This window comes from Pogona vitticeps, chromosome 13 (genome assembly GCF_051106095.1).
Source record: "Pogona vitticeps strain Pit_001003342236 chromosome 13, PviZW2.1, whole genome shotgun sequence".
Taxonomy (NCBI): domain Eukaryota; kingdom Metazoa; phylum Chordata; class Lepidosauria; order Squamata; family Agamidae; genus Pogona; species Pogona vitticeps.
The window spans coordinates 8,509,816-8,528,688 of NC_135795.1; the positions used below are offsets into that span (position 1 = coordinate 8,509,816).

Here is an 18,873-nt window from a genome sequence, read left to right on the forward strand (position 1 = left end):
AGAAGGGGAACTGAAGCAGGAGGAGAGCTGATCTGCACATGGTTCCAAGGTGTGATGGAGGAATTATATAGCAGACAAATGAAAGGATCATTTCAGATGATGCTGTATTATTAGGTTTAATCTTTGACTCATTGAGGATTGGAAAAACAGAAAATTTAAGTCTTCTTCCTTAAACAACTTAGAGGGCCGAATAGTCAAAAGAGACCAGTCCTTTCAAGTATCTTGTTGGAATTGTTTGTGCCTTTAGAATTTCTTTTTTAAGAAGCTCCCACCCTTCTTGGACTCCTTTTCTTGTTAGGGGAGACAGACCAGGGTGTTCTGGGCAGAGGTACGTTTTATGAGAACTCCAAGGCATTATGAATTCTCCTGACTATTCTCATAGAATCATAGAATGATGAAGTTCGAAGGGGCCTAGAAGGCCATCGAGTCCAACCCCTTGCTCAAGGTTGGGTTCAGAAGACAGGAGATGACCATTTACCAACTGGGAAGATGATCAGCAAGTCCCACTACTCTGTGAACTGGAAATACAATGAGCCAGTATTTACTGACTTTCAGTAATGGGCAACAGACCAGAATCTACTTGACAATGATGATCACTAGATCTCTTAAGGGCTTTCAACTCCCAGTAGGTGAAAAATTGCAAGTAAAGCTATAAGATTTGAAAAAAGGTATATCCTATGGCTGATCCTAAATACTTCTCTCGCAGTGTCGGTCTCAGAGGGTGCCAGTCCAAGTGAACAATGCCAGGAGAGAAAGGCATTGATTCTCACCAAATTGGTCCCTACCGGCAGGGGCAAAGAGGGCTGCCAAGCTCAATGGCCTTAAGAATGGGACTAGACAAATCCATGGAGGCTGACGCCAAGGGGCTATTGGCGAGGACCGTACCAGAGTTACTATGCCTGGAGGTGGGTGGCAGCTGCTGGGGAATGGAGGAGGCAGATGGCGGACTCTTGCACATGGAGCCCGTGGGCAGACTTGCTACAAGACGCTGGCTGCTCACTGTGATAAATGCTAGGCAGACCTTGAGTCTGACCCACCAGGACTCTTCCTATGGTCTTACGATCTGGTGTGAATCGGCTTCCGAGGAGCAGATAAAGGCAAGTTCCCAGGCGTACCACCATGAATGCAATTATGGTAAGTTTCGTAAATGGGTTTTATTAAGTTTTGTGTATCTAACACCTTGAGGGAAATGCATCAGATAACGGATTAAAAACACAAAACTTAAAGTTGTGAGTGTTTATTGCATATGTAACAAAAATGAACATGACCTCCTGGGCCCAGCCTACTATACAATCACTGTTTATTTCAGCTGGCTCCATACCCAACGTTAAATAGAACTAGTATTTCTTTAAATACTTTGATTTAGACATAAAATGAAAAACATTAGTGTACAACTTTTTTTTTCTTCACAAAATAAAATCCGCAATAAAAATGGTGAGAAGAGTAACAAGGGTAGCAGCAATACTTAAAAACAAAGACGTTACAAAATAATAAGTTAAAAAATACATTACAAAGTGGTTGAGGAACAAAAAAAAATTAACAGAGTAAAAATGAATGATGTACTGCATTTTCTGGAAAACCGTCTGTGCTCTACAGTGTAGAATACAGGGTACCGGGGCTATGAAGGGTCAGAAGGAGATCTTTCAATTAGAGTTGAGGTTTTATAAACCATGCCCAATGCTAAGCAAGCAATCTCTTTTAAAAAGCAGACATTGGTCTACTATGTTCAGGTTTGATTTAGAACTACTCACACCTTCTCACTTTAAAAACACAAATGGAGTGGTGATTTCCCACATCCCTGAGTGCATAAACGCCTGATGATGTATTTCAGGGCAAGTAAACAAACAGACAGACAAACAGAAATCCTACAGACATGTAAAGATTTGCATCACTCCACTTGGTGTTAGCTTTGCCGTTGCTTAGAGACACCAAAGACCATCTTATCTTAGGAGGCTCCGACTGCAACCATCTGATGGGCCAGGAAGTGCATGGCGCTGTGAAACAGCAGCTTCGCATCTCCTGGAGGTGGGAGATACAAGCATGCCAACAGAGACAGGGGTGCAGCTTTAGAGAAGCAGGGCGCTTCCTGTTGCTTTCAACTCATCATCCATCTCCCTTAAAGGTAGAGCGACTTCTGACCAAACCCGAACCTACTCCAGATGACATCCATCTACAAAGATGTGACAGCAAACAGAGATCAAGTTTTTTTTCGGTTCTTTGCTTGGGATGGTTGAAATGAAAAGCCCGCAGCAATAGACACGTTAAAGCTTAGCTGTTTGCAAGCCAGAAGAAGACTACTCTTTCTGCTCATCCTCGTACAACTTTCTTGTTGGAGAAAGCGATGTGGGACACTCAGCTTGAGCAGAACAGGGGATCCATGGTGCTCTAGCTCGCGCCTGGGTGGCCGGCGGGAGAAAAACCACACCAAGTAGGACCAACGGTTTGTCTACCTTGATTTCTTTCTCCAGTTTCAACCATCAAGATACAGAATGATTGCACACTCCCTATTTGGGCTCTTGGTTGATGGAACAGCGGCAGGAAAACTTGAGGGGAAAAAAACAACAGGGAACATGAAGGTGGTTTTGGAGACAAACTTCTCCTCTATCCTCCGTGCTGCTACTACTATGGAGGAGCTGTCTGCACTGTGTGGTCTGAATATTGATCCAGAACTAATTCTCATGATACCCTGGGGCCTGGCTTCTTTGTTTGAAGCATGTAACCTGCTCTTTTCATCTGAGCCAAAGTCTCTGCTTCAGATGCCACCACTCCAGGATGGGCTCCAGCTGCATGGAACATACCACCTCATCCTTAGAGCCATGCAAAAACGGGTCTTGAATCATATAAACCATCAGTCCTATGTATGCTTATCCTATGTTGCTTTGGTGCTAAAGGAAAACGTCTCTCCTCTTGCACGGCCCTCAGTAGTCTCGGCAAACCTGTGGGTAACCTCTGTATCTCTGGAATCATCTTGCCCATTCCAGTTCCACTGAGACAGTTCATTATGACCAGGAATGGGGCTAATAATCTCCAATGGACAACATCCATTCTCCACAGGCTTCTGGAAAGGCGAGTCATCAGAATTCATTTATCCAGAAGATCACGAGATTGTGTAACAAAAAAACAAAACTCCAACCCACCCACCCCGCATTTCCCCATTTCCCTTCATATCCCCTCCCCCACACCTCCACAAATCACTCATAATGCAGTGAACTGGTCCCTTAAGTGAGACTGGATCCCTAAGTCCATTCCAAGTTAGGTCTCAGCTCACCTACAAAAAACCCAGCCCTTTCGCCACGTGGTGCAAATATCACAAAATAATATTTCTCAAATGTAATCCTCATACTTCCGTCACCAAATCACAGACATTACAGTCAACTGCGCAAACAAAATTCCGACAAGAATCTAACTTTAGTTTGTCCTCTTACAGTTTAAAGCTATTCTCTATGTCAATTTACTTCCTTGCTGAAATTGGCAATAGAAATATCCTCGTAGTCCAAAATGCGACGTGAGCCGGAACTGAAGTCCACCACGCTATCCACATGGTCAATTAATACCTATCACTGCTTGTTTTGAAACAGCAGGTGGGGGAAGGTTTACAAACCAGGTCTGCCTAGTTATATTTAATGCTTTTTGTGAAAAAATGTTCTGTTGCTAAATACTGCCTTGTTGCTCAAACTTAAAAAAAAGAAAAAGTGGTTGCCTACAATCAACTGAGTGCTTTGGTTCTTCCACACACACCCCCAGGAAGTCATAGGAAGCCAATGAATTCATATCAATTTGAACAGGAGGCCTCTCTGATGGCAAGGGTGGCAGGAGGAGAAGCTGGAAAGAGGCAAAGATGAATGCACCCAATTACTCTGAATCTATAGGCTAAAACCCTTGTGTTTGACCTTTATTCACCACATATTCCTTTTTTCAAAAGAGCTGTTCCTCATTCCTGACAGCTCAGGGACAGAACCTGGCTTGGTTAACTTTACTTTCAGTTACTTCTTGTCAAAACGTTTTCTTCCATTTCAAATCAATGAACGCTTCTGAGAAAACTGGGGGGAGGGGAACCCCATCTTTTAATCGGCTCATAATTAGGGCCTAAGCCCCTTGCTGCGTTCTCTGCCATATGCCAGTCGTCACACAGGGAAGAGAAGCAAGCCCGCACAGCAAAAGCTTCTCACGTAGGAAGCATCGAAACAGATAGTGACCTCCCAATTCAAAATGGCTCGGACTTCTTTCTTTTCCCTCTGAAGAGCCAAGCTACCGTTCTCACGCCAAGAGCTTCCTGCCGAAGGTCATCGTCAGATGTTGGTGCGCCTATAGACCTGCTTTCTGCTATCCATCCTTAAATGAATTTTCTGAAATGTGCAACTTGAGTTTCCTGCGCCAGCCTCGTCTTCTATAGCTTTTGGACGCTACAAGGGCTGAGAACTGTGTTCAGACAAAACATCCATATACACCTACCAGTCAAAAGTCCTCAGCAAACCATCTCAAGATACTTCAACTACAGTTTTGATACTCCTATAAAAAAAGACCACAGGTCGTTGACCTTATCACAATATGTGTTACGAGTCTAGCAGAATATCTTGGGTAACCAAAACCAAATGCGGAACCTGGTTGCCTTTTGTTTTGCGGGAAATGAAAAGAAAAAGGGTTGGTGGGTTACTTTTAACAAAAGGGAGAAAAGTACGGTTGGGAACCACCAACAAAAGCCCCCTCCCCCCCAACAACAACGACGCAGGAGGGGAAACAGCCTCAGCCTCCCCAGTTGTCGAGCGTCCCAATGCTTTGGACAAAAAAAGATGTTCACAGCAAGCATCTTCTTCCAGCTTTTGATTTGGTGGTCCATGAGCTAGTATCTGTTTCCTTTGGTTGCCCATTCACTCCACTGCAAACCCACAGGTCTCTTCCACAGCCGTCAGCAGCTTTTCATAAAGCTTCTCGTAGGACTCGTAAGGTGGAATGTCAATTCGGTTAAAGCTGCAGAAGGTGGGAAACAATGACATTACGATGTTACTCATTTTGCTCTAACAGAGTATTACTTTGTGTGGAAGAAAGCAATGCACCCGAAAAGTTATTGGTTAGTTTCCTATTTTCATGAGGAGATGGGTTTTTTTGCATTTTCCGAGGCTGACAATGGAATAGAGGGCATGGAACCTCAGAAATGAGACTGGAATAAAGACTGTAATGAGTTTTAAATAAAAATGTTTGTTCTTTGGAAGAATGCATACAACAGAATTCTGCATTTTGAAAATGTGCAAATACCCACAGGTTTCCAGATGCAAAGGGGGGGGCGGCGGCAAAGTCTCACAGCCCAAAACAGAATCAGGGTGAAAAGCTGTTGAAATTCTGAGAAAGGCAATGACAATGCCGCTGACTGAGCTTCCCATCCTAACCAGACAGGCACACTGGTCACCATTCTGTGCCACAAACGGCAGCTAATCTACTTTCAGATGCAACTTCTGGCTGCCTTGGGAAAGGGAGGATAAAAATATTTTAAGCAAACTCTTTTGTCATTCAGCAAAATCTAATGCCTTTTCTCCTCCCCTATATTCCTATATGACCTGTCACTGTTAAGAGACAGATATTCACACGAACCAATTGCTTCTGTTCACTACAGGGAATCCTTTCCACAAGTGGATGGCAATTTGGCTGTGTGAACCAGGGCGAGGAAAGCTGGTATTTGTAGGAACGAGGGTGCTGCCACACAGAACATCCCTATGAAATGCCCCAGGTGTCTTGGTACTACTGCTCCCATTATTCCAATGCTAATTGGAGAAGAGAGCAGTTGTAGTTCGTATGCATTCACGGCACCAAACTTGGGAAGGCTCATTGAGATACGCAACAAACACTTCCAAGATTATGAAGACTTTTTGCTTTTTGTGAAGGTTTGCCATTTCGCTTGGCCAGATGTGCACGCATGTGCGCGTGCACACACACAAAACCCCACAAAAATGTGTCGGGATGGAAGAGCAATCTTACCAAGTGTGAGCTTTCGGAAGGTTGTCCGTGTTTGCATCGATCAAATGGATAGTGAAGAGCCTGGGTCCTGCCGCGCCTGTAGAACCTTGCAAACAGACATTCCAGTTAAGGTCCTTCAAAAAACGCAGCTCAAGCAGACCAGCCATTTCTCTGCTGCACACAAACCCTGACATCAGCAAGGCCGGGCAGAAAAGCCACAAATGCTGCACAGGGCTGTGTACATGGGGAAACACAAAGTGGGAGCTAGCACACTTAACTGTAGAACAGCCACGGAGCACAAGCTTTGCATGTGGAAGGTTTTGGTGTTCAATTCCAGCATCTCCCCTCTGAAACTTTTAAGGAAGTCGTTTCTATGCCCAAACCTTGTAAAGACCCTGCTTGTCAAAACACTCAGTACTGGGCTAGGCAAGCCATCAGTCTGAAGCTGAAATATATCCTTTGGACCAGTGGTTCTTAACCTTTTTGAAAGAAACGCCCCCTTGAGCCATTGAGGAAGTTATCATCGCCCCCCTCCCCGTGGTGATATCTTTTATTTATTTATTTATTTATTTATTTATTTATTTATTTATTTATTTATTTATTTATTTATTTATTTATTTAAGACACTTAAATCCAGTGACCCCTGAAAACAAAATTAAATTCCAAGAAAATGAAATGCCCCCCAAAAAGTAACATTTAATGATTTAGTTTCAAGTGAATTTTAAGACACAAAAAGAAATATAAAAAGGGCATAAAAACAAATGCAGGAACTAAAAATTTCAAGACAAAAAGTCTGAAACTAAATTAAAATTGGAGGAAAATATATATTCATGCTCACTGTAAAAAGGCTGCAGCCATCTTCACAGGTTTGGCTTGCTCCAGCACCCCCCTACCGCCCCCCTTCTGCTCCAGCGCCCCCACACCGCCCCTTTTTGTTCTACCGCCCCCCTGAAAAATGAAATCGCCCCTTGGGGGGCATTATCGCCCACGTTAAGAACCTAGGCTTTGGACTACAGTTCCCCAAATCCCCCCGACAGTGCAATCGTGATCATGGGGCAACCCTATGAGTTGCATCAAAAAGACTCAGCTGTACCCTGAGTCACTATAAATCTTTGCATACACAACTCTGTGTTCCTCCAGCAGAGGATTTTACCACACAGTTGGGACTGGACACCACCCTGGAGGAACAGACGGCAGGTCACCGGTCCGCACGGAGCAAGGCCACTGACCGTTCCCCGGTACGAGTGTGCTAACTCTGCCTCCCTCTCAGTCACCTTGCAAAGCCTTGAAGCCCTGAAGCGGAACCCGAGTGGAACCCGTCACGAATTGCAGCAGCCTCGCTCTTCTTTCCTCGTCAAAGGCTTCCACCGCCTGCCAGAACCACTTGACAATGTTGCTGTCGGCCATGCAGTGCTTGAGCCGCGTGTTGGACTTCCAGTCGTTCAAGTCAATCTTGTCCAGGCCACCGATTATAAGCTGATGGATCAGAAACACATGCTTTAAGTGTCAAGAACAACAATACGGTGCTGAATGTTTATACAGTGGTGCCTCGCAAGACGATTTTAATTCGTTCTGTGAAAATCGTCGTCTTGTGAAAAAATCGTCTTGCGAGGTTCCCTATGCATCTGTCTCAAAAAAAGTATTGCGAAGCATCAGTCTAAAAAAAAGTCTTGCAAAGCACGGTCATAGAAAAAAAACGTCTTGCGAAGCACCAGTGATTGCAAAAACCAATAGTCTTGCGGGTTTTTCGTCCCAAGAGGCAATTGTCTAGCGAGGCACCACTGTATTTGCTGCATCAGACAGTAGACCTACAGTCTACTAAACAAATGCAGCTCTTTTCATTTGCTGTGCTGTCTTTTACAGTGAGGGGAAGCTTCTACAGATTCTGTACTGAGTCTTCTTTCCCTCCACATTCCAGAGAAGGCCATGCCCAAGAACATTACAGCAAAAGAGAGTAATCTGGTCTCCATTATGGCATCATCAGTACTATTAAACTACTCCAGGCTCAGCCTTTTGCTTATTTATATACTAAATCCAGCCTCCTAAATACGGCAGTGTTCTTTATATGACTGAAACCAGTTTCAAAGAGGTAGCCGTGTTAATCTGTTTCAGCATCTACAGAAAACGAAATGAAAGTTAAAACCAAGATCACACTGAACACAGCCCTGTACCTTCAGACAGACCCTTACGCCTGGAGCATTTCAGCATTTTTAAAAATGGAAAGGATGTCTTACTGCTTATTTTCCCTTTATGGGCTACAACATGATCAATTAAGATGGTGAAAGAAGTAATTTATACCTCAAGTTCCTTCTGGTCAAACGGCTTCAGCAGGTGTTGAGGAATAAGTTCGTTGAAACCTTTTTGAAGAGCCAGAAACTGGGCTTCAATCCCTCTCATGAACCGCCAGTTAACATACAACCTGGGTCGAGGGAAGACAATATTGAGAACTGCACTCTGCCACAGTCTTGGTCTTATTATCTAAGAAGGGAAAGGTCTTTCGTCCAGCGGTACCTGACATATTCTTTCTTGTTCTCCTCTGTAACAGAAACGTTTCTCCCATTTGGCTTGAGCTCATGCTGTAGAATTCGGCCAAACGCATTGTGTTCCACACAGAAAGTATGATCCAGAACTGGAGTGATGTCGTTTTCTCTGTCAACAGAAATCCAAAGTTATTATTATTGCATCTGTCAGGGTACATCCAGAAGTATTTTTCGTAAAACAGTTTGACAGCATGAAGCTGAGAAATCATTCTTAATAGGAGTTGGCGTTGGGGAAGACCTTTTTATTTAGCTTTTAAATAATGATTTACAGTGGTGCCTCACTTGACGACGATAATCTGTTCCAGCGAAATCACTGTAGAGCAAAATTGTCGTCAAGCGGGGGGGGGGAAACAATTGAAACGCATTGAAAACCACTCAATGTGTTCCAATAGGCTAAATATCTAATCATCCAGCGAAGTTCCTCCATAGGGCAACCATTTTCCAGTGCCTATACAGCGAAAAGTAAGTCCTGAAAACAGCGGGGGAGCCATTTTTGCACAGCTGGTGGCCATTTTGAGAGCCGCCGATCAGGTGTTTTTAGACCATCATTAAGTGAAGAATCAGTTCCTGAAGCAGGGAATCGATCGTGGTAAAGCGATTTTTCCCCTTTGAAACCGCCGTACAGCGGATTAGTCGTATGAGATAATCGTAAAGCAGGGCACCACTGTATATAGCTGGGTCCTCTGTGACCAACCTGGATTTTATTGTACTCGTGTGCAGGTAAACTGATATTTTTTCGTCTGCATACTATTTATTTTTATGATACTGAATTTTAAGGTTGCATTTTATTCTTTGGGTTTTGTGGTCTGCCCTGAAAATCAGTGTGCTAAGGTGCCCCAGATACACATGATAAATCATTATAATTATATACATCCTCTTTTCCAGTCAAGCTACCAGAAGGGACTTCAGACACCAGTGGGTGGAAGAGGAGTTGCAAAGGCCTGCTAAGTGGAACTGTATTCCCCTTCACAGAATATAGAAACATGTCTCTCTCTCTCTCTCTCTCTCTTTCAATTACTTACAAAATCCAAACCAAGCTCTTGTGTAGTTCTGGATCAACTGATTCCAGATCAGATAATTGGATGGGTTTGCCCAGCAGCTGCTTGTAGAAAGGAACAGTGAAACCCCCGTTGATGTAGTGACCGTGGAACACAGCCAGACCCATTATCCGACCAACAAAGTGGAAGTAAGACAGATGATCCTGCAAGAAATGCCAAAGAGCCATCAAGACCCACTCAGTCCAAGAAAAGCCCAAGGCTGACATCTTGTGGTTGGATTTATGCATTTAGACATTAACTGAAAGTTTAATTTAACCTTCTCAAGCCCTTGGGATTTTAAAAAAAGGTAAGAAGTTTCTTTTTGATTAGAAGTCCCAAAATCTCCCAGCTAGCAAGGCCAATAATATTCTTATGCTACACTTCAGGCGTCCAGATGTTACTCATATAAAAGTTGTCATTTGAATTAAAATCGGATTCAAAGGCGCCAACCAAGATACAACCAGAAGGAAAACCTCAACCTGAGTGAGGCTAAATCAACAGCTTGAAAGGATGCTGCTTGGGAATGTCACTGGGCTGCGGATTCTCTGCTCTGTTAGAGGTTTTCCATTCTCTGCTACATCACTCAACAGAGCTGCGGGTAAAGGAACACCCTTATTCCACCTGGGTGCTTTTGGAAGTCCTTGCCTCCCAAAAGCATTTTTGCATCTGCAAAATCTGGAGATGTGTCTGCTGAACCCTCCCCCTTTTCTTGTCTGCGAGCAGGGCCACTTTTGGTGCCTAAGAAACGGTACTGCTGTTATTCTATAGGATGCTTTGCCTATCATTTTCTTTGATTTATGTACTGTACTTTATTTATTCCCCACCTTCCTCCCAGATACAGATACTCATTGAATTTAAAAGCCCACTTTTCTCCCTTTTAATATGAATGTCGGAGAAACAACTGTGCTGTGACAGCCACTTTCCAAGCAACTAAGATAAAGAAGCTATTAAGCCAGGGGAAGTATAAGTTTTGCCACAGCTACATCTCTATCTGAAGATGTGAACTGTGTGAACGCCAGGAAAAGGGAGATTGTACCAGCCCCACTGCATTTGGCGGATGGGGCCCGTTCGCGTTGGACTCTCAAAATCATGTCACAAAGTCCAAATAGCAGGTTAGGTGAATGGGTGCAAAACAGCACCCATTCCCCCCTCCTTTGCTGTATGTGTTTTCAACATCTGCACAGGGATTATGGCTGGGATGCAAAGAGCTACTTTAGTATACCTAACCGTTTGTATGCACATACATTGACAAACACAGGACATCATGACCTCTTCCCCCCACTTGGGAAACAGGGATCCTGCCCCGTCTGTCAAATGTCTTTGGAATCTTCCAACTTAAAAAGTGGCTTTCTATGTGATTTCGGGCAGGAGGAACAGAACGGACGGCACTGCTGCTTGAGAAATACGGGTTCAAAGCCCAAACCAGCTCTTTCAATCCTAGTCCAACCACCCCCACATGAGGAAGCTTTCTCCAAAACATGCCTTCAGACCAAAGCCCAGTCTTTCAGAATACTTACAGGATTGATAGAGGAGTCTGGGTTTATTTGCAGCGTGTAAATGTTATCTGTGGAGTACTGGAAGAGTCCATAATAAGGATTCAACATTTCGTGGCACAATAGGTATAACCACTCCCTGCCAAAGAAAAGACACTTTTTTTGCCCCCAATACAGGTTTAAAAGAGAATTTTAAAAGGCTTTAAAAAGGAAAGAAAAGCTCCAGAGTCAATGCAATATATGGAGACAAATTCGAAAAGGACTGATAATGCATCGGAAGTAGGCCCCTTTCTATTACCAAGTGATGATCTGTTAACACACTTTCAAACACTGTGAACTTTATTGAAAAGCTGACTTGATCTGATTATCTGCTTCTGTTTATCTAACATATTTTGCTCTAGTAACTGTTATCACACTACGGATACTATAAAAGCACCCTCCAGATGGTGTTGAAATTTGACTGGCAAAGAGAACACTTCTAAGCAAAAGGAGGAGGAAGTACATTTTATAAGATGCCAGTTCCTGAAAGAATTTGTTCGCTCTCATGTGGTGACATATTCTGAGTTTTTAACTCGGGATAATAAAATAGCTTAATTGCATAATGTAGATCCCCCTGAAGCTAAATGGGAGACATTTGGTTAAGCCGTACTAGAGGATTCAACAATTGTCTAGACAGAAGTGCAGACAAGATAAGGAAATTCTTGCAACATACCAGTGATGACAAGGGAAAGGTCAAAAGGGAAGTGCTCCCAGACAAAGATTAGGGAATGTTATCAGTGAAGGTAGACAAAAGGGGGGGGGGAACCCCTTCTTGCTCAGAAGGATTTCAGCCACTGGGACCTTAAGCCCTCAGAGGAGCCGAAAAGCCCAGGAAAGTCTAACTCAGAAGTTGGGCGGTAACCAGAGTTATGGCAGGATTCCAGGATGAAAAAAACCAGACCCATCACCTGTGTGTGTTTGTAGTGCACAGCAAGGACCAATGATGTCAGGACAGGAGAGGAATAAAAAAATGTCCCCCAAAATGGTCACGAGACGTTGCTGAGCTCAGACAGTTTCGAGAGAGAAACATTAGTATTTTTCTGCTGTAGGAGACCCAGAGGCCCATTGGGCTTTAAAGTCTAGAAGAAGTATTTCGTGTGAGATATCCAACTGCTGTGTTTGCTAGTCATCCTAAATCACCCTTCCCAACCTGCCCTCCTGAGGTCCATCACCACGGCAGCTGGAAGCAAGGGGGGGAAATGTAGTCCAAAACCTATGGAAGGCACCAAGGCAAGGAAAGTTCTCCTGCCCCTGGTCTGGCACTGAGGGAATAAATCTGCACAAGCGCCAGCTTTGTATCCCCTCCTTGCCTCCCCTTATACAGCTGCAAAGACTTTCAAAGCATTCGTGGTTTTAGATGAAAGAACAGAGGTGAACAGGACTTTATCTCACATCAACTGAATTCCACCAGAAGCAAAGCCAGACTCTTAATTACTGGCTTGTTTTAGTGAACCACGGCTAGGTTTAATTACAGAGCTTTGAGGTGTGCAGAATCTTCAGGTCTCCTAAGCTCATCCTTACAATAAGTAGTGGATGCTAACTCCAACATGATTACTTGGGTCATTTAAACATCCTTATTGGCAATATTTGGAGCTCCCTGTGAAGGCTCACTTCATTCATTTTAGGAAATACGGCTTTTACCTTGCTACTCCGCCATAATCTAAGCCTTCTTCTCCCCGAAACTTCACCATCAGCCTCTTCTTCAGATCTTTTGGCCTCATTTTCATAATCTGGCGGTATGACTCCTATGGAAAAGAATTTAAGCATAGTCTCCGGGTATAAATGCATTTTCAACCACAGGCACACTTTATGCATGTTTCCTGGCATCATAAAAGTCAAAGAAGGCCACGTCAACCTTCGCTTATCTAAATGGGGTTGTTCTTGTGCAACAGGGTAGGTCACAACCCTCTAGCACTTCCAACGGTTTCTGAAATGATTCATGTTCCCTATAAACGTTTACTGACAAACGTCTACCTTAAATTAACTTCATCTGATTTCAGTTAAAATTGGAATCTATCTACATTATTTCAGGTTTGCAAAAAAGAAAAGCATGTGCTTTAGATTAGATATTTATGGACATGGGGGAGCTGAGGAAAGCAACAAAAACCAAGATCAAGAAATGCAAAACTAACTTGACAGAAGCCGGGCACTCCCCATTACTTTGAGAGGCAATGGCAGTGAACAGCTCAGTGCACAAACATTAGTGGAAAGGTAACACGCAGAACTAGCAAAACAGAAAATTAAACAGTAGCATACAAAACTAAGCAAAGCCAAGACTAAGCTAAGGGGGCAGATGTGATTTCTTGAACAGCAAGATTTGCAGAAATTGAGAAAGGTTCCACTCTAAGTGGACGGAAGGCATTTAACCTCACAGTTTCATCTTAAACACACATCTACGCACCTCAAATATTTCTTCCCTTGATACTTCAATACGGCAGTGACCAGCTTGGGGTTGCTGAAGGGACAGTTCATGCCTGAGTATTTTCAGCTTCTGTACCAAATCTCGTTCATATCTTTGTGCCGGCAACTCTTCGCTATCTTCCAACGACCCCTCGTTCGGCACTGGTAAAGGCTGGTTGGGTTCTTTTAGTTGGCATTGGTGACTTCCAAAATGGAAAAAAAGAAGGAAAACGTTACTCTTCAGAAGAAGGGGAAAAGTGATGCCACCATAACCTGCATAATGACATTCGGTTGGTTTCCTGACATCAGTATGTACGAACCAAGACTGTCTTTTCAGAATTACACGTGGAAATTGCTGATGATCCAAAGGTACAAGTAAGCTTGGCAGTACAACAGAAGGGAAGCAACATGAGTGCACTGTAGCAAACACATCAAAGTCCCCTCTGATACAATAAGGACTAATTAATTTGTTGTGGCAAAAGACTGACTTGCACAACTCAATTCAGGATGGCATACACCCTTTCATCATATTACTAGGCTCAAATCTCTTGAATGGCACCAACAAACCTCTACCTCCTCCAAAAACAGGTCTACTTCTGCAGCAACAGCCTTTGCCTACTGCTCCCCCTCATGTAATGAGCTGGAGAACTCCAGCCAACAGCAGCTTGTACTTTCTTAAACAGGAAGCAGGTTTGAACCCATCATTTAAAGACAGCAACATATGCACACACCCTTTTTCTTTTAGACGCAGCTGTTCACAAGAGAGATCAAATGAGCCCCACTTATCCATGCTAAGAGCTTCAAAAAAAAACAGGTTGTTTGGGCCGCCATTCCCAGAATCCTCTCAGGAAGTAGGGTCTTAGCTGTACAAGCTGAAGGGTTCTGGGAGCAGTCCTGAAAACCACCCTTTTCCCAAGCACTGCAGCCTATGAGAAGAGGGAGCCGTGCTCAGTGGCAGAGCACATGCTTGGAATACAGAAGCCTTAGAGTGAGCCCTGGCTCCTCCAGTTAAATCAGAATGGGGAAGACCTCCATCTGAGACCTGGGAGAGGTGTTGGTCACTCAGGGAGGTCAGAACTAGACTAAGGAAACGACTGCCTTCGCAGCCTCAAAAGTCAATTTGCAAGGTGTGCGGGTGTCCACAGGGTCTACTAAGTGTTCAGAAAAAATTGCACACATTTTTAATAACCTAGCTATTATAGCTTAATATGTGAATTATATGATCAAATACTAGGCTCTGCTGCCTAAGACCAGTCCCTCTCCAAACACCTCACTACCAAGATATTTTGACATGCTGATGAGAAAGACAGCAACACAGCTACTAATTCATTTGCTCCGCTTCTATTTTATGGGGCCAGATCAGGTGTTACGACATTGAGCCTTGGGAATAAAGTAAAAAAGCACTCGTTTCTTACTTCATGATGTGATGGAGTCTTGGGTCTGTGAACTGTGTGGTTCTGTTATTATGATCTACAAAATATATTCTTCCAGACACTGTACTTCTAACTTCCCAGCCTGGTGGCAGAGGTCCAAGTTCATCACAATTCACACTGTTAAGGTCTCTGTGAAAAGCACAAGATAAAGGATTAAGACAATGTTGTTTGAACTTGGCAAAAAACACTTCTTTGCAGATGATTTCAGCAAGATGAAAGACAATCGTAACACTGGAAAGTCTTGTGTAACAAAGCCTAATATTTACAAAAGACCTCCCCCCTCCCCAGTGCAATGCATTTTAACTGCGTTAACTGGGAGGGGTAGGAGGTATCTGAAAAGATATACTCTACCCTCCACTGACTATGTTGCATATAGACATACCTTGGTATCCTGGGATCATGCCATGTGCTAACACCAGTTTGTGTGTGTAAAAAGTAAACTTGTCCCTGCACTGTTGTCCTTTGTTCTACAGAGAAAGGGGAGGGGGGAAAATAACAATATTAGTGGAGAACCTCAAAAGAAAATCTTTTCCCTAACATGTCTAGTAAGGTAAAGGTAAAGGTTCCCCTTGACAATTTTTGTCCAGTCGTGTCCGACTCTAGGGGGCGGCGCTCATCCCGCTCTTCAAGCCATAGAGCCAGCGTTTGTCCGAAGACAATCTTTCCGTGGTCACATGGCCAGTGTGATTTAGACACGGAACGCTGTTTACCTTCCCACCGAGGTGGTCCCTAATTATCTACTCGCATTTGCATGCTTTCGAACCGCTAGGTTGGCGGGAGCTGGGACAAGCAACGGGCGCTCACTCCGTCGCGTGGATTCGATCTTACGACTGCTTGGTCTTCTGACCCTGCAGCACAGGCTTCTGCGGTTTAGCCCACAGCGCCACCACGTCCCTGTAAAGCTCAGTTAATGCTAAAACTAACTGTATTTTACTGGTTAGAGATGTAAGCTAAAAGAAGAACACAACTCAGAAGAAATCCATCAGGCACTTCACCAAGCCTACACTTTCATGAAAATAGCTTTGCCATCTTCATTAATCACCTTCCCCAATTCCCAAGGGTTCAGGATACATAAATGCATTATCAATACAATAACTAAAAATGTTCTATCACCCAGTTTATGTCATCACTGAATTTAGGATGATTTATTTCCATAGGCTTTTGTAGCAAGTTCTCAGGTATTATCATTTCTCAGCTCAGCTTTATTTTCACACTGAGAGGCTTATAAAAACCAAGTGATGGCAAAAGGGGGGGAAGGGAGGAATAAATGCACGCTTTTACAAAACGTATACTTTGAATCATATTTCACATTAAATGAAATTCTGTTGCTTTTATAGAAAGTCACAAATAGAGAATGCCTGTTGAATTGGTGGGATTTGGTGAACCAACTCTTCTGTAGGTTCCACTGATTTAATGGGCATACTCTAGTTGTGACTTATTACACTATGCAACAGGATTTCAGCCATTCTGTTTTGCATCATTAACATTTCTTTTCATTTGCTTTAGAACATACAAAGCACTTCTGACTCCGGCCAAATATCCTAGCATTCCCCAGGCAGCAGGAACAGGTAAGGTACAGAATGAAAGTCATAGTGCTTATACCACATACTGAGGATTACAGAACAGTAGTCATCCCTGTCATGATGATGCATCACAATCCCTACCCTAAAAAGGGAAAGGAAAAGAGAAAAACAAAAGCAGTAGACACTGGACAGATCCACCAGGATGGATTACAATCAATGACTATTTAAAATCAAATTGATTTAAATCCAATTTTAAAAATGTAAACTGCGACTGAAATCAAATTGATTGAAATCCAATCCACCCTGCAACAAACACTTGCAAATATTTCGGAAACTCAACTAGCAGGTAAAACTTGGAGAGTTACAAGTTAAGAAGCTGACACAGCAGTTTTAAACCTTGCATGGCCTTGCTGGGAAGTCTGCAAGATGGGGAATCTAAAGTGCAATACCCACACACCATCCTGATCTAGCCTCTGGCTTACCGAGCCAGGAGAAAGCTGCCACGCAGCCTTACCATAGCCTTCAGGCAGGTCAGGTGACGGCGACTGATGCCCATGGGGTCTGTTTTGGGGAGTCTGTACATGGCCTCTGACATCAGGGGTCCGTAACCGCTGGCCCTGCAATGCCTGATCCTGGCTCGGGGATTCCACAAATCTACAATTGCCTCCTCCAGCAGCACCCGTGCTGTCTGTGTATGGCGCTGGCTCCTCCATGTAACAGCTCAGCGGCCTTCCTGGGCCCGAGTCTTCATAAACCGTTCTGAAAGCAAGGAGATTTGCAAAGGGAATGCCACAAGGATGTAAAGAAATGCTTAAGGAATTTCCTTCAAGGAAGGATGTTTAACCCTCTCAAACACAGGGACTGCCATAAAAAGAAGCAGGCTCAAAGAACTTAGATCAGGAAATTCCCTTGAAACAGAATCAAGAGGCACTCTCGTATATAATCTTGTGGGCATCAGAGGAAGTGGGAAGAACATACTTTACAGACATCTCCCTGTTGAGATTTTGATATGAAAATGTATTAAATATTAATGTTGCATAGTAAATAAATAAATAAATAAATAAATAAATAAATAAATAAATGGCTGATTTTACCTGAGTCACTGTATGACTGTATTCAGGTGTAGGTATCAAGGATTAAGACTTCATGTTATACAGCCGTGTACATGATGAAATTGTGTGTAACAGAAAATGAAGTAATGTATTTTCTGATTGGTCACAGAACTGTACATAAGTCATGTGTAAAATGAACATCTCCATCTGCTATATGTCAGATCACTTTTTTCTATGCTGCGTGTTGCTTCATGTCATGTTATGCTGCCAGAGGGATGTCTATTCTCTATGTATATATGTAAATAGACTAAGTTGTTGGTTTTACTCTCATTGTCATAGTGTCATAAGTATCCCTGCTAACCAATATCTCCTTACTCTGCTGATGTGATGAGAATACACGTTATAATCAAAATTCTCAACACTCCCTTAGACAAAAATGTACTGGATATTTCATGCAGGGGTGCCAGAGCCAAGCATCTGATTTGACTACAAGAATAAGGAGGCACTAGGCAGACATTCTCTAGTGTGAAGAATTCCAAAGGAAGAATCACTGCACACTTATCAGCTTTGTCTGGCCCAGCCCTCCTAACCAAAGACAGCCAAAGCTACTGTCTTCCTGCTCTACACCATGCAGCTCTTGAGGCATACTGTAAGAGAAGGGGAAACAGTAACCTGTGGGTGTCTCGTGGCACATGGGACAGAGACCTTCTGGACAGCGCTCCACCCCCACAGGCCAAAAATGGCCTCCTATAGTACATTAAATTGAGACTGAGCACTTACAAGGCAAAGAGACACCCAGTTTGTACTTGAACAAGACTTAATAGTTTAGCACGGTCACTTTGTCCAGAACTCATAAAGAACATTTTTTCTTTGATACAATTCCCAGAATCCCCTCAGCTAGCATGACCAGTGGCCATACTGGCTGGAGGCTTTTGGGAGCTAGTAATCAAATGGCCAGGATTTCTGGGAGTTGTAGTTTAAGAACATCTAGGGACCCAAGGTCAGGTCTAGTCTATAAAAGACAGAGAGAGAACAAAGACCGATTTGTTTAATTATGTAAGATTAAAGGGATAAGATCCATAAAGTCACCAAATAACAGAATACCTACCCTTCATTCTCTAACAGCCCCCTGCAGTCTACAACAGAGCCTCCTGTGCCTATCCTGTCCCGTGTCTGTAAGCTGACTAGAATGAGCAGAAGGAACACCAACATTAACACTTTGACAATGGAATTTGCAAAATTTATCAAATCTCAGTTGAAATGTGAAAGAAACAACTAACCAAAACCCAAATCTTCTTAATATAGTTTAACTCAATATGTTAGGCATTTCTACATCTTTTAAAAGATAGCCTAGAATAGCTGAGTATAACTGATCTCCCTTTCTTATGAAGACAAAGGGTCTGAGAA

At 43.2% G+C, this 18,873-nt stretch overlaps 1 protein-coding gene across 4 annotated transcripts in view; it reads right to left on the bottom strand.

The window, feature by feature from the left end:
* Nucleotides 1-1,221: 1,221 nt before the first annotated feature.
* SMURF1 (SMAD specific E3 ubiquitin protein ligase 1) overlaps nt 1,222-18,873 on the bottom strand; it is a 46,663-nt gene continuing 29,011 nt past the window's right edge. For 2 of the 4 annotated variants that reach the window (XM_072982421.2, XM_072982419.2), the window contains 13 exons: nt 18,575-18,650; nt 16,929-17,173; nt 15,274-15,358; nt 14,874-15,020; nt 13,460-13,661; nt 12,700-12,803; nt 11,044-11,158; nt 9,512-9,690; nt 8,461-8,598; nt 8,248-8,368; nt 7,224-7,425; nt 5,971-6,055; nt 1,222-4,968 (listed from right to left, as the gene is read on the bottom strand). In XM_072982421.2, coding sequence (XP_072838522.1) covers nt 4,869-4,968; nt 5,971-6,055; nt 7,224-7,425; nt 8,248-8,368; nt 8,461-8,598; nt 9,512-9,690; nt 11,044-11,158; nt 12,700-12,803; nt 13,460-13,661; nt 14,874-15,020; nt 15,274-15,358; nt 16,929-17,173; nt 18,575-18,650 — 1,799 coding nt within the window. In that variant the 3' untranslated portion in view covers nt 1,222-4,868. The remainder of the gene's footprint in view (nt 4,969-5,970; nt 6,056-7,223; nt 7,426-8,247; nt 8,369-8,460; nt 8,599-9,511; nt 9,691-11,043; nt 11,159-12,699; nt 12,804-13,459; nt 13,662-14,873; nt 15,021-15,273; nt 15,359-16,928; nt 17,174-18,574; nt 18,651-18,873) is intronic. The other 2 variants (XM_072982420.2, XM_078381411.1) reach the window with 2 other exon arrangements.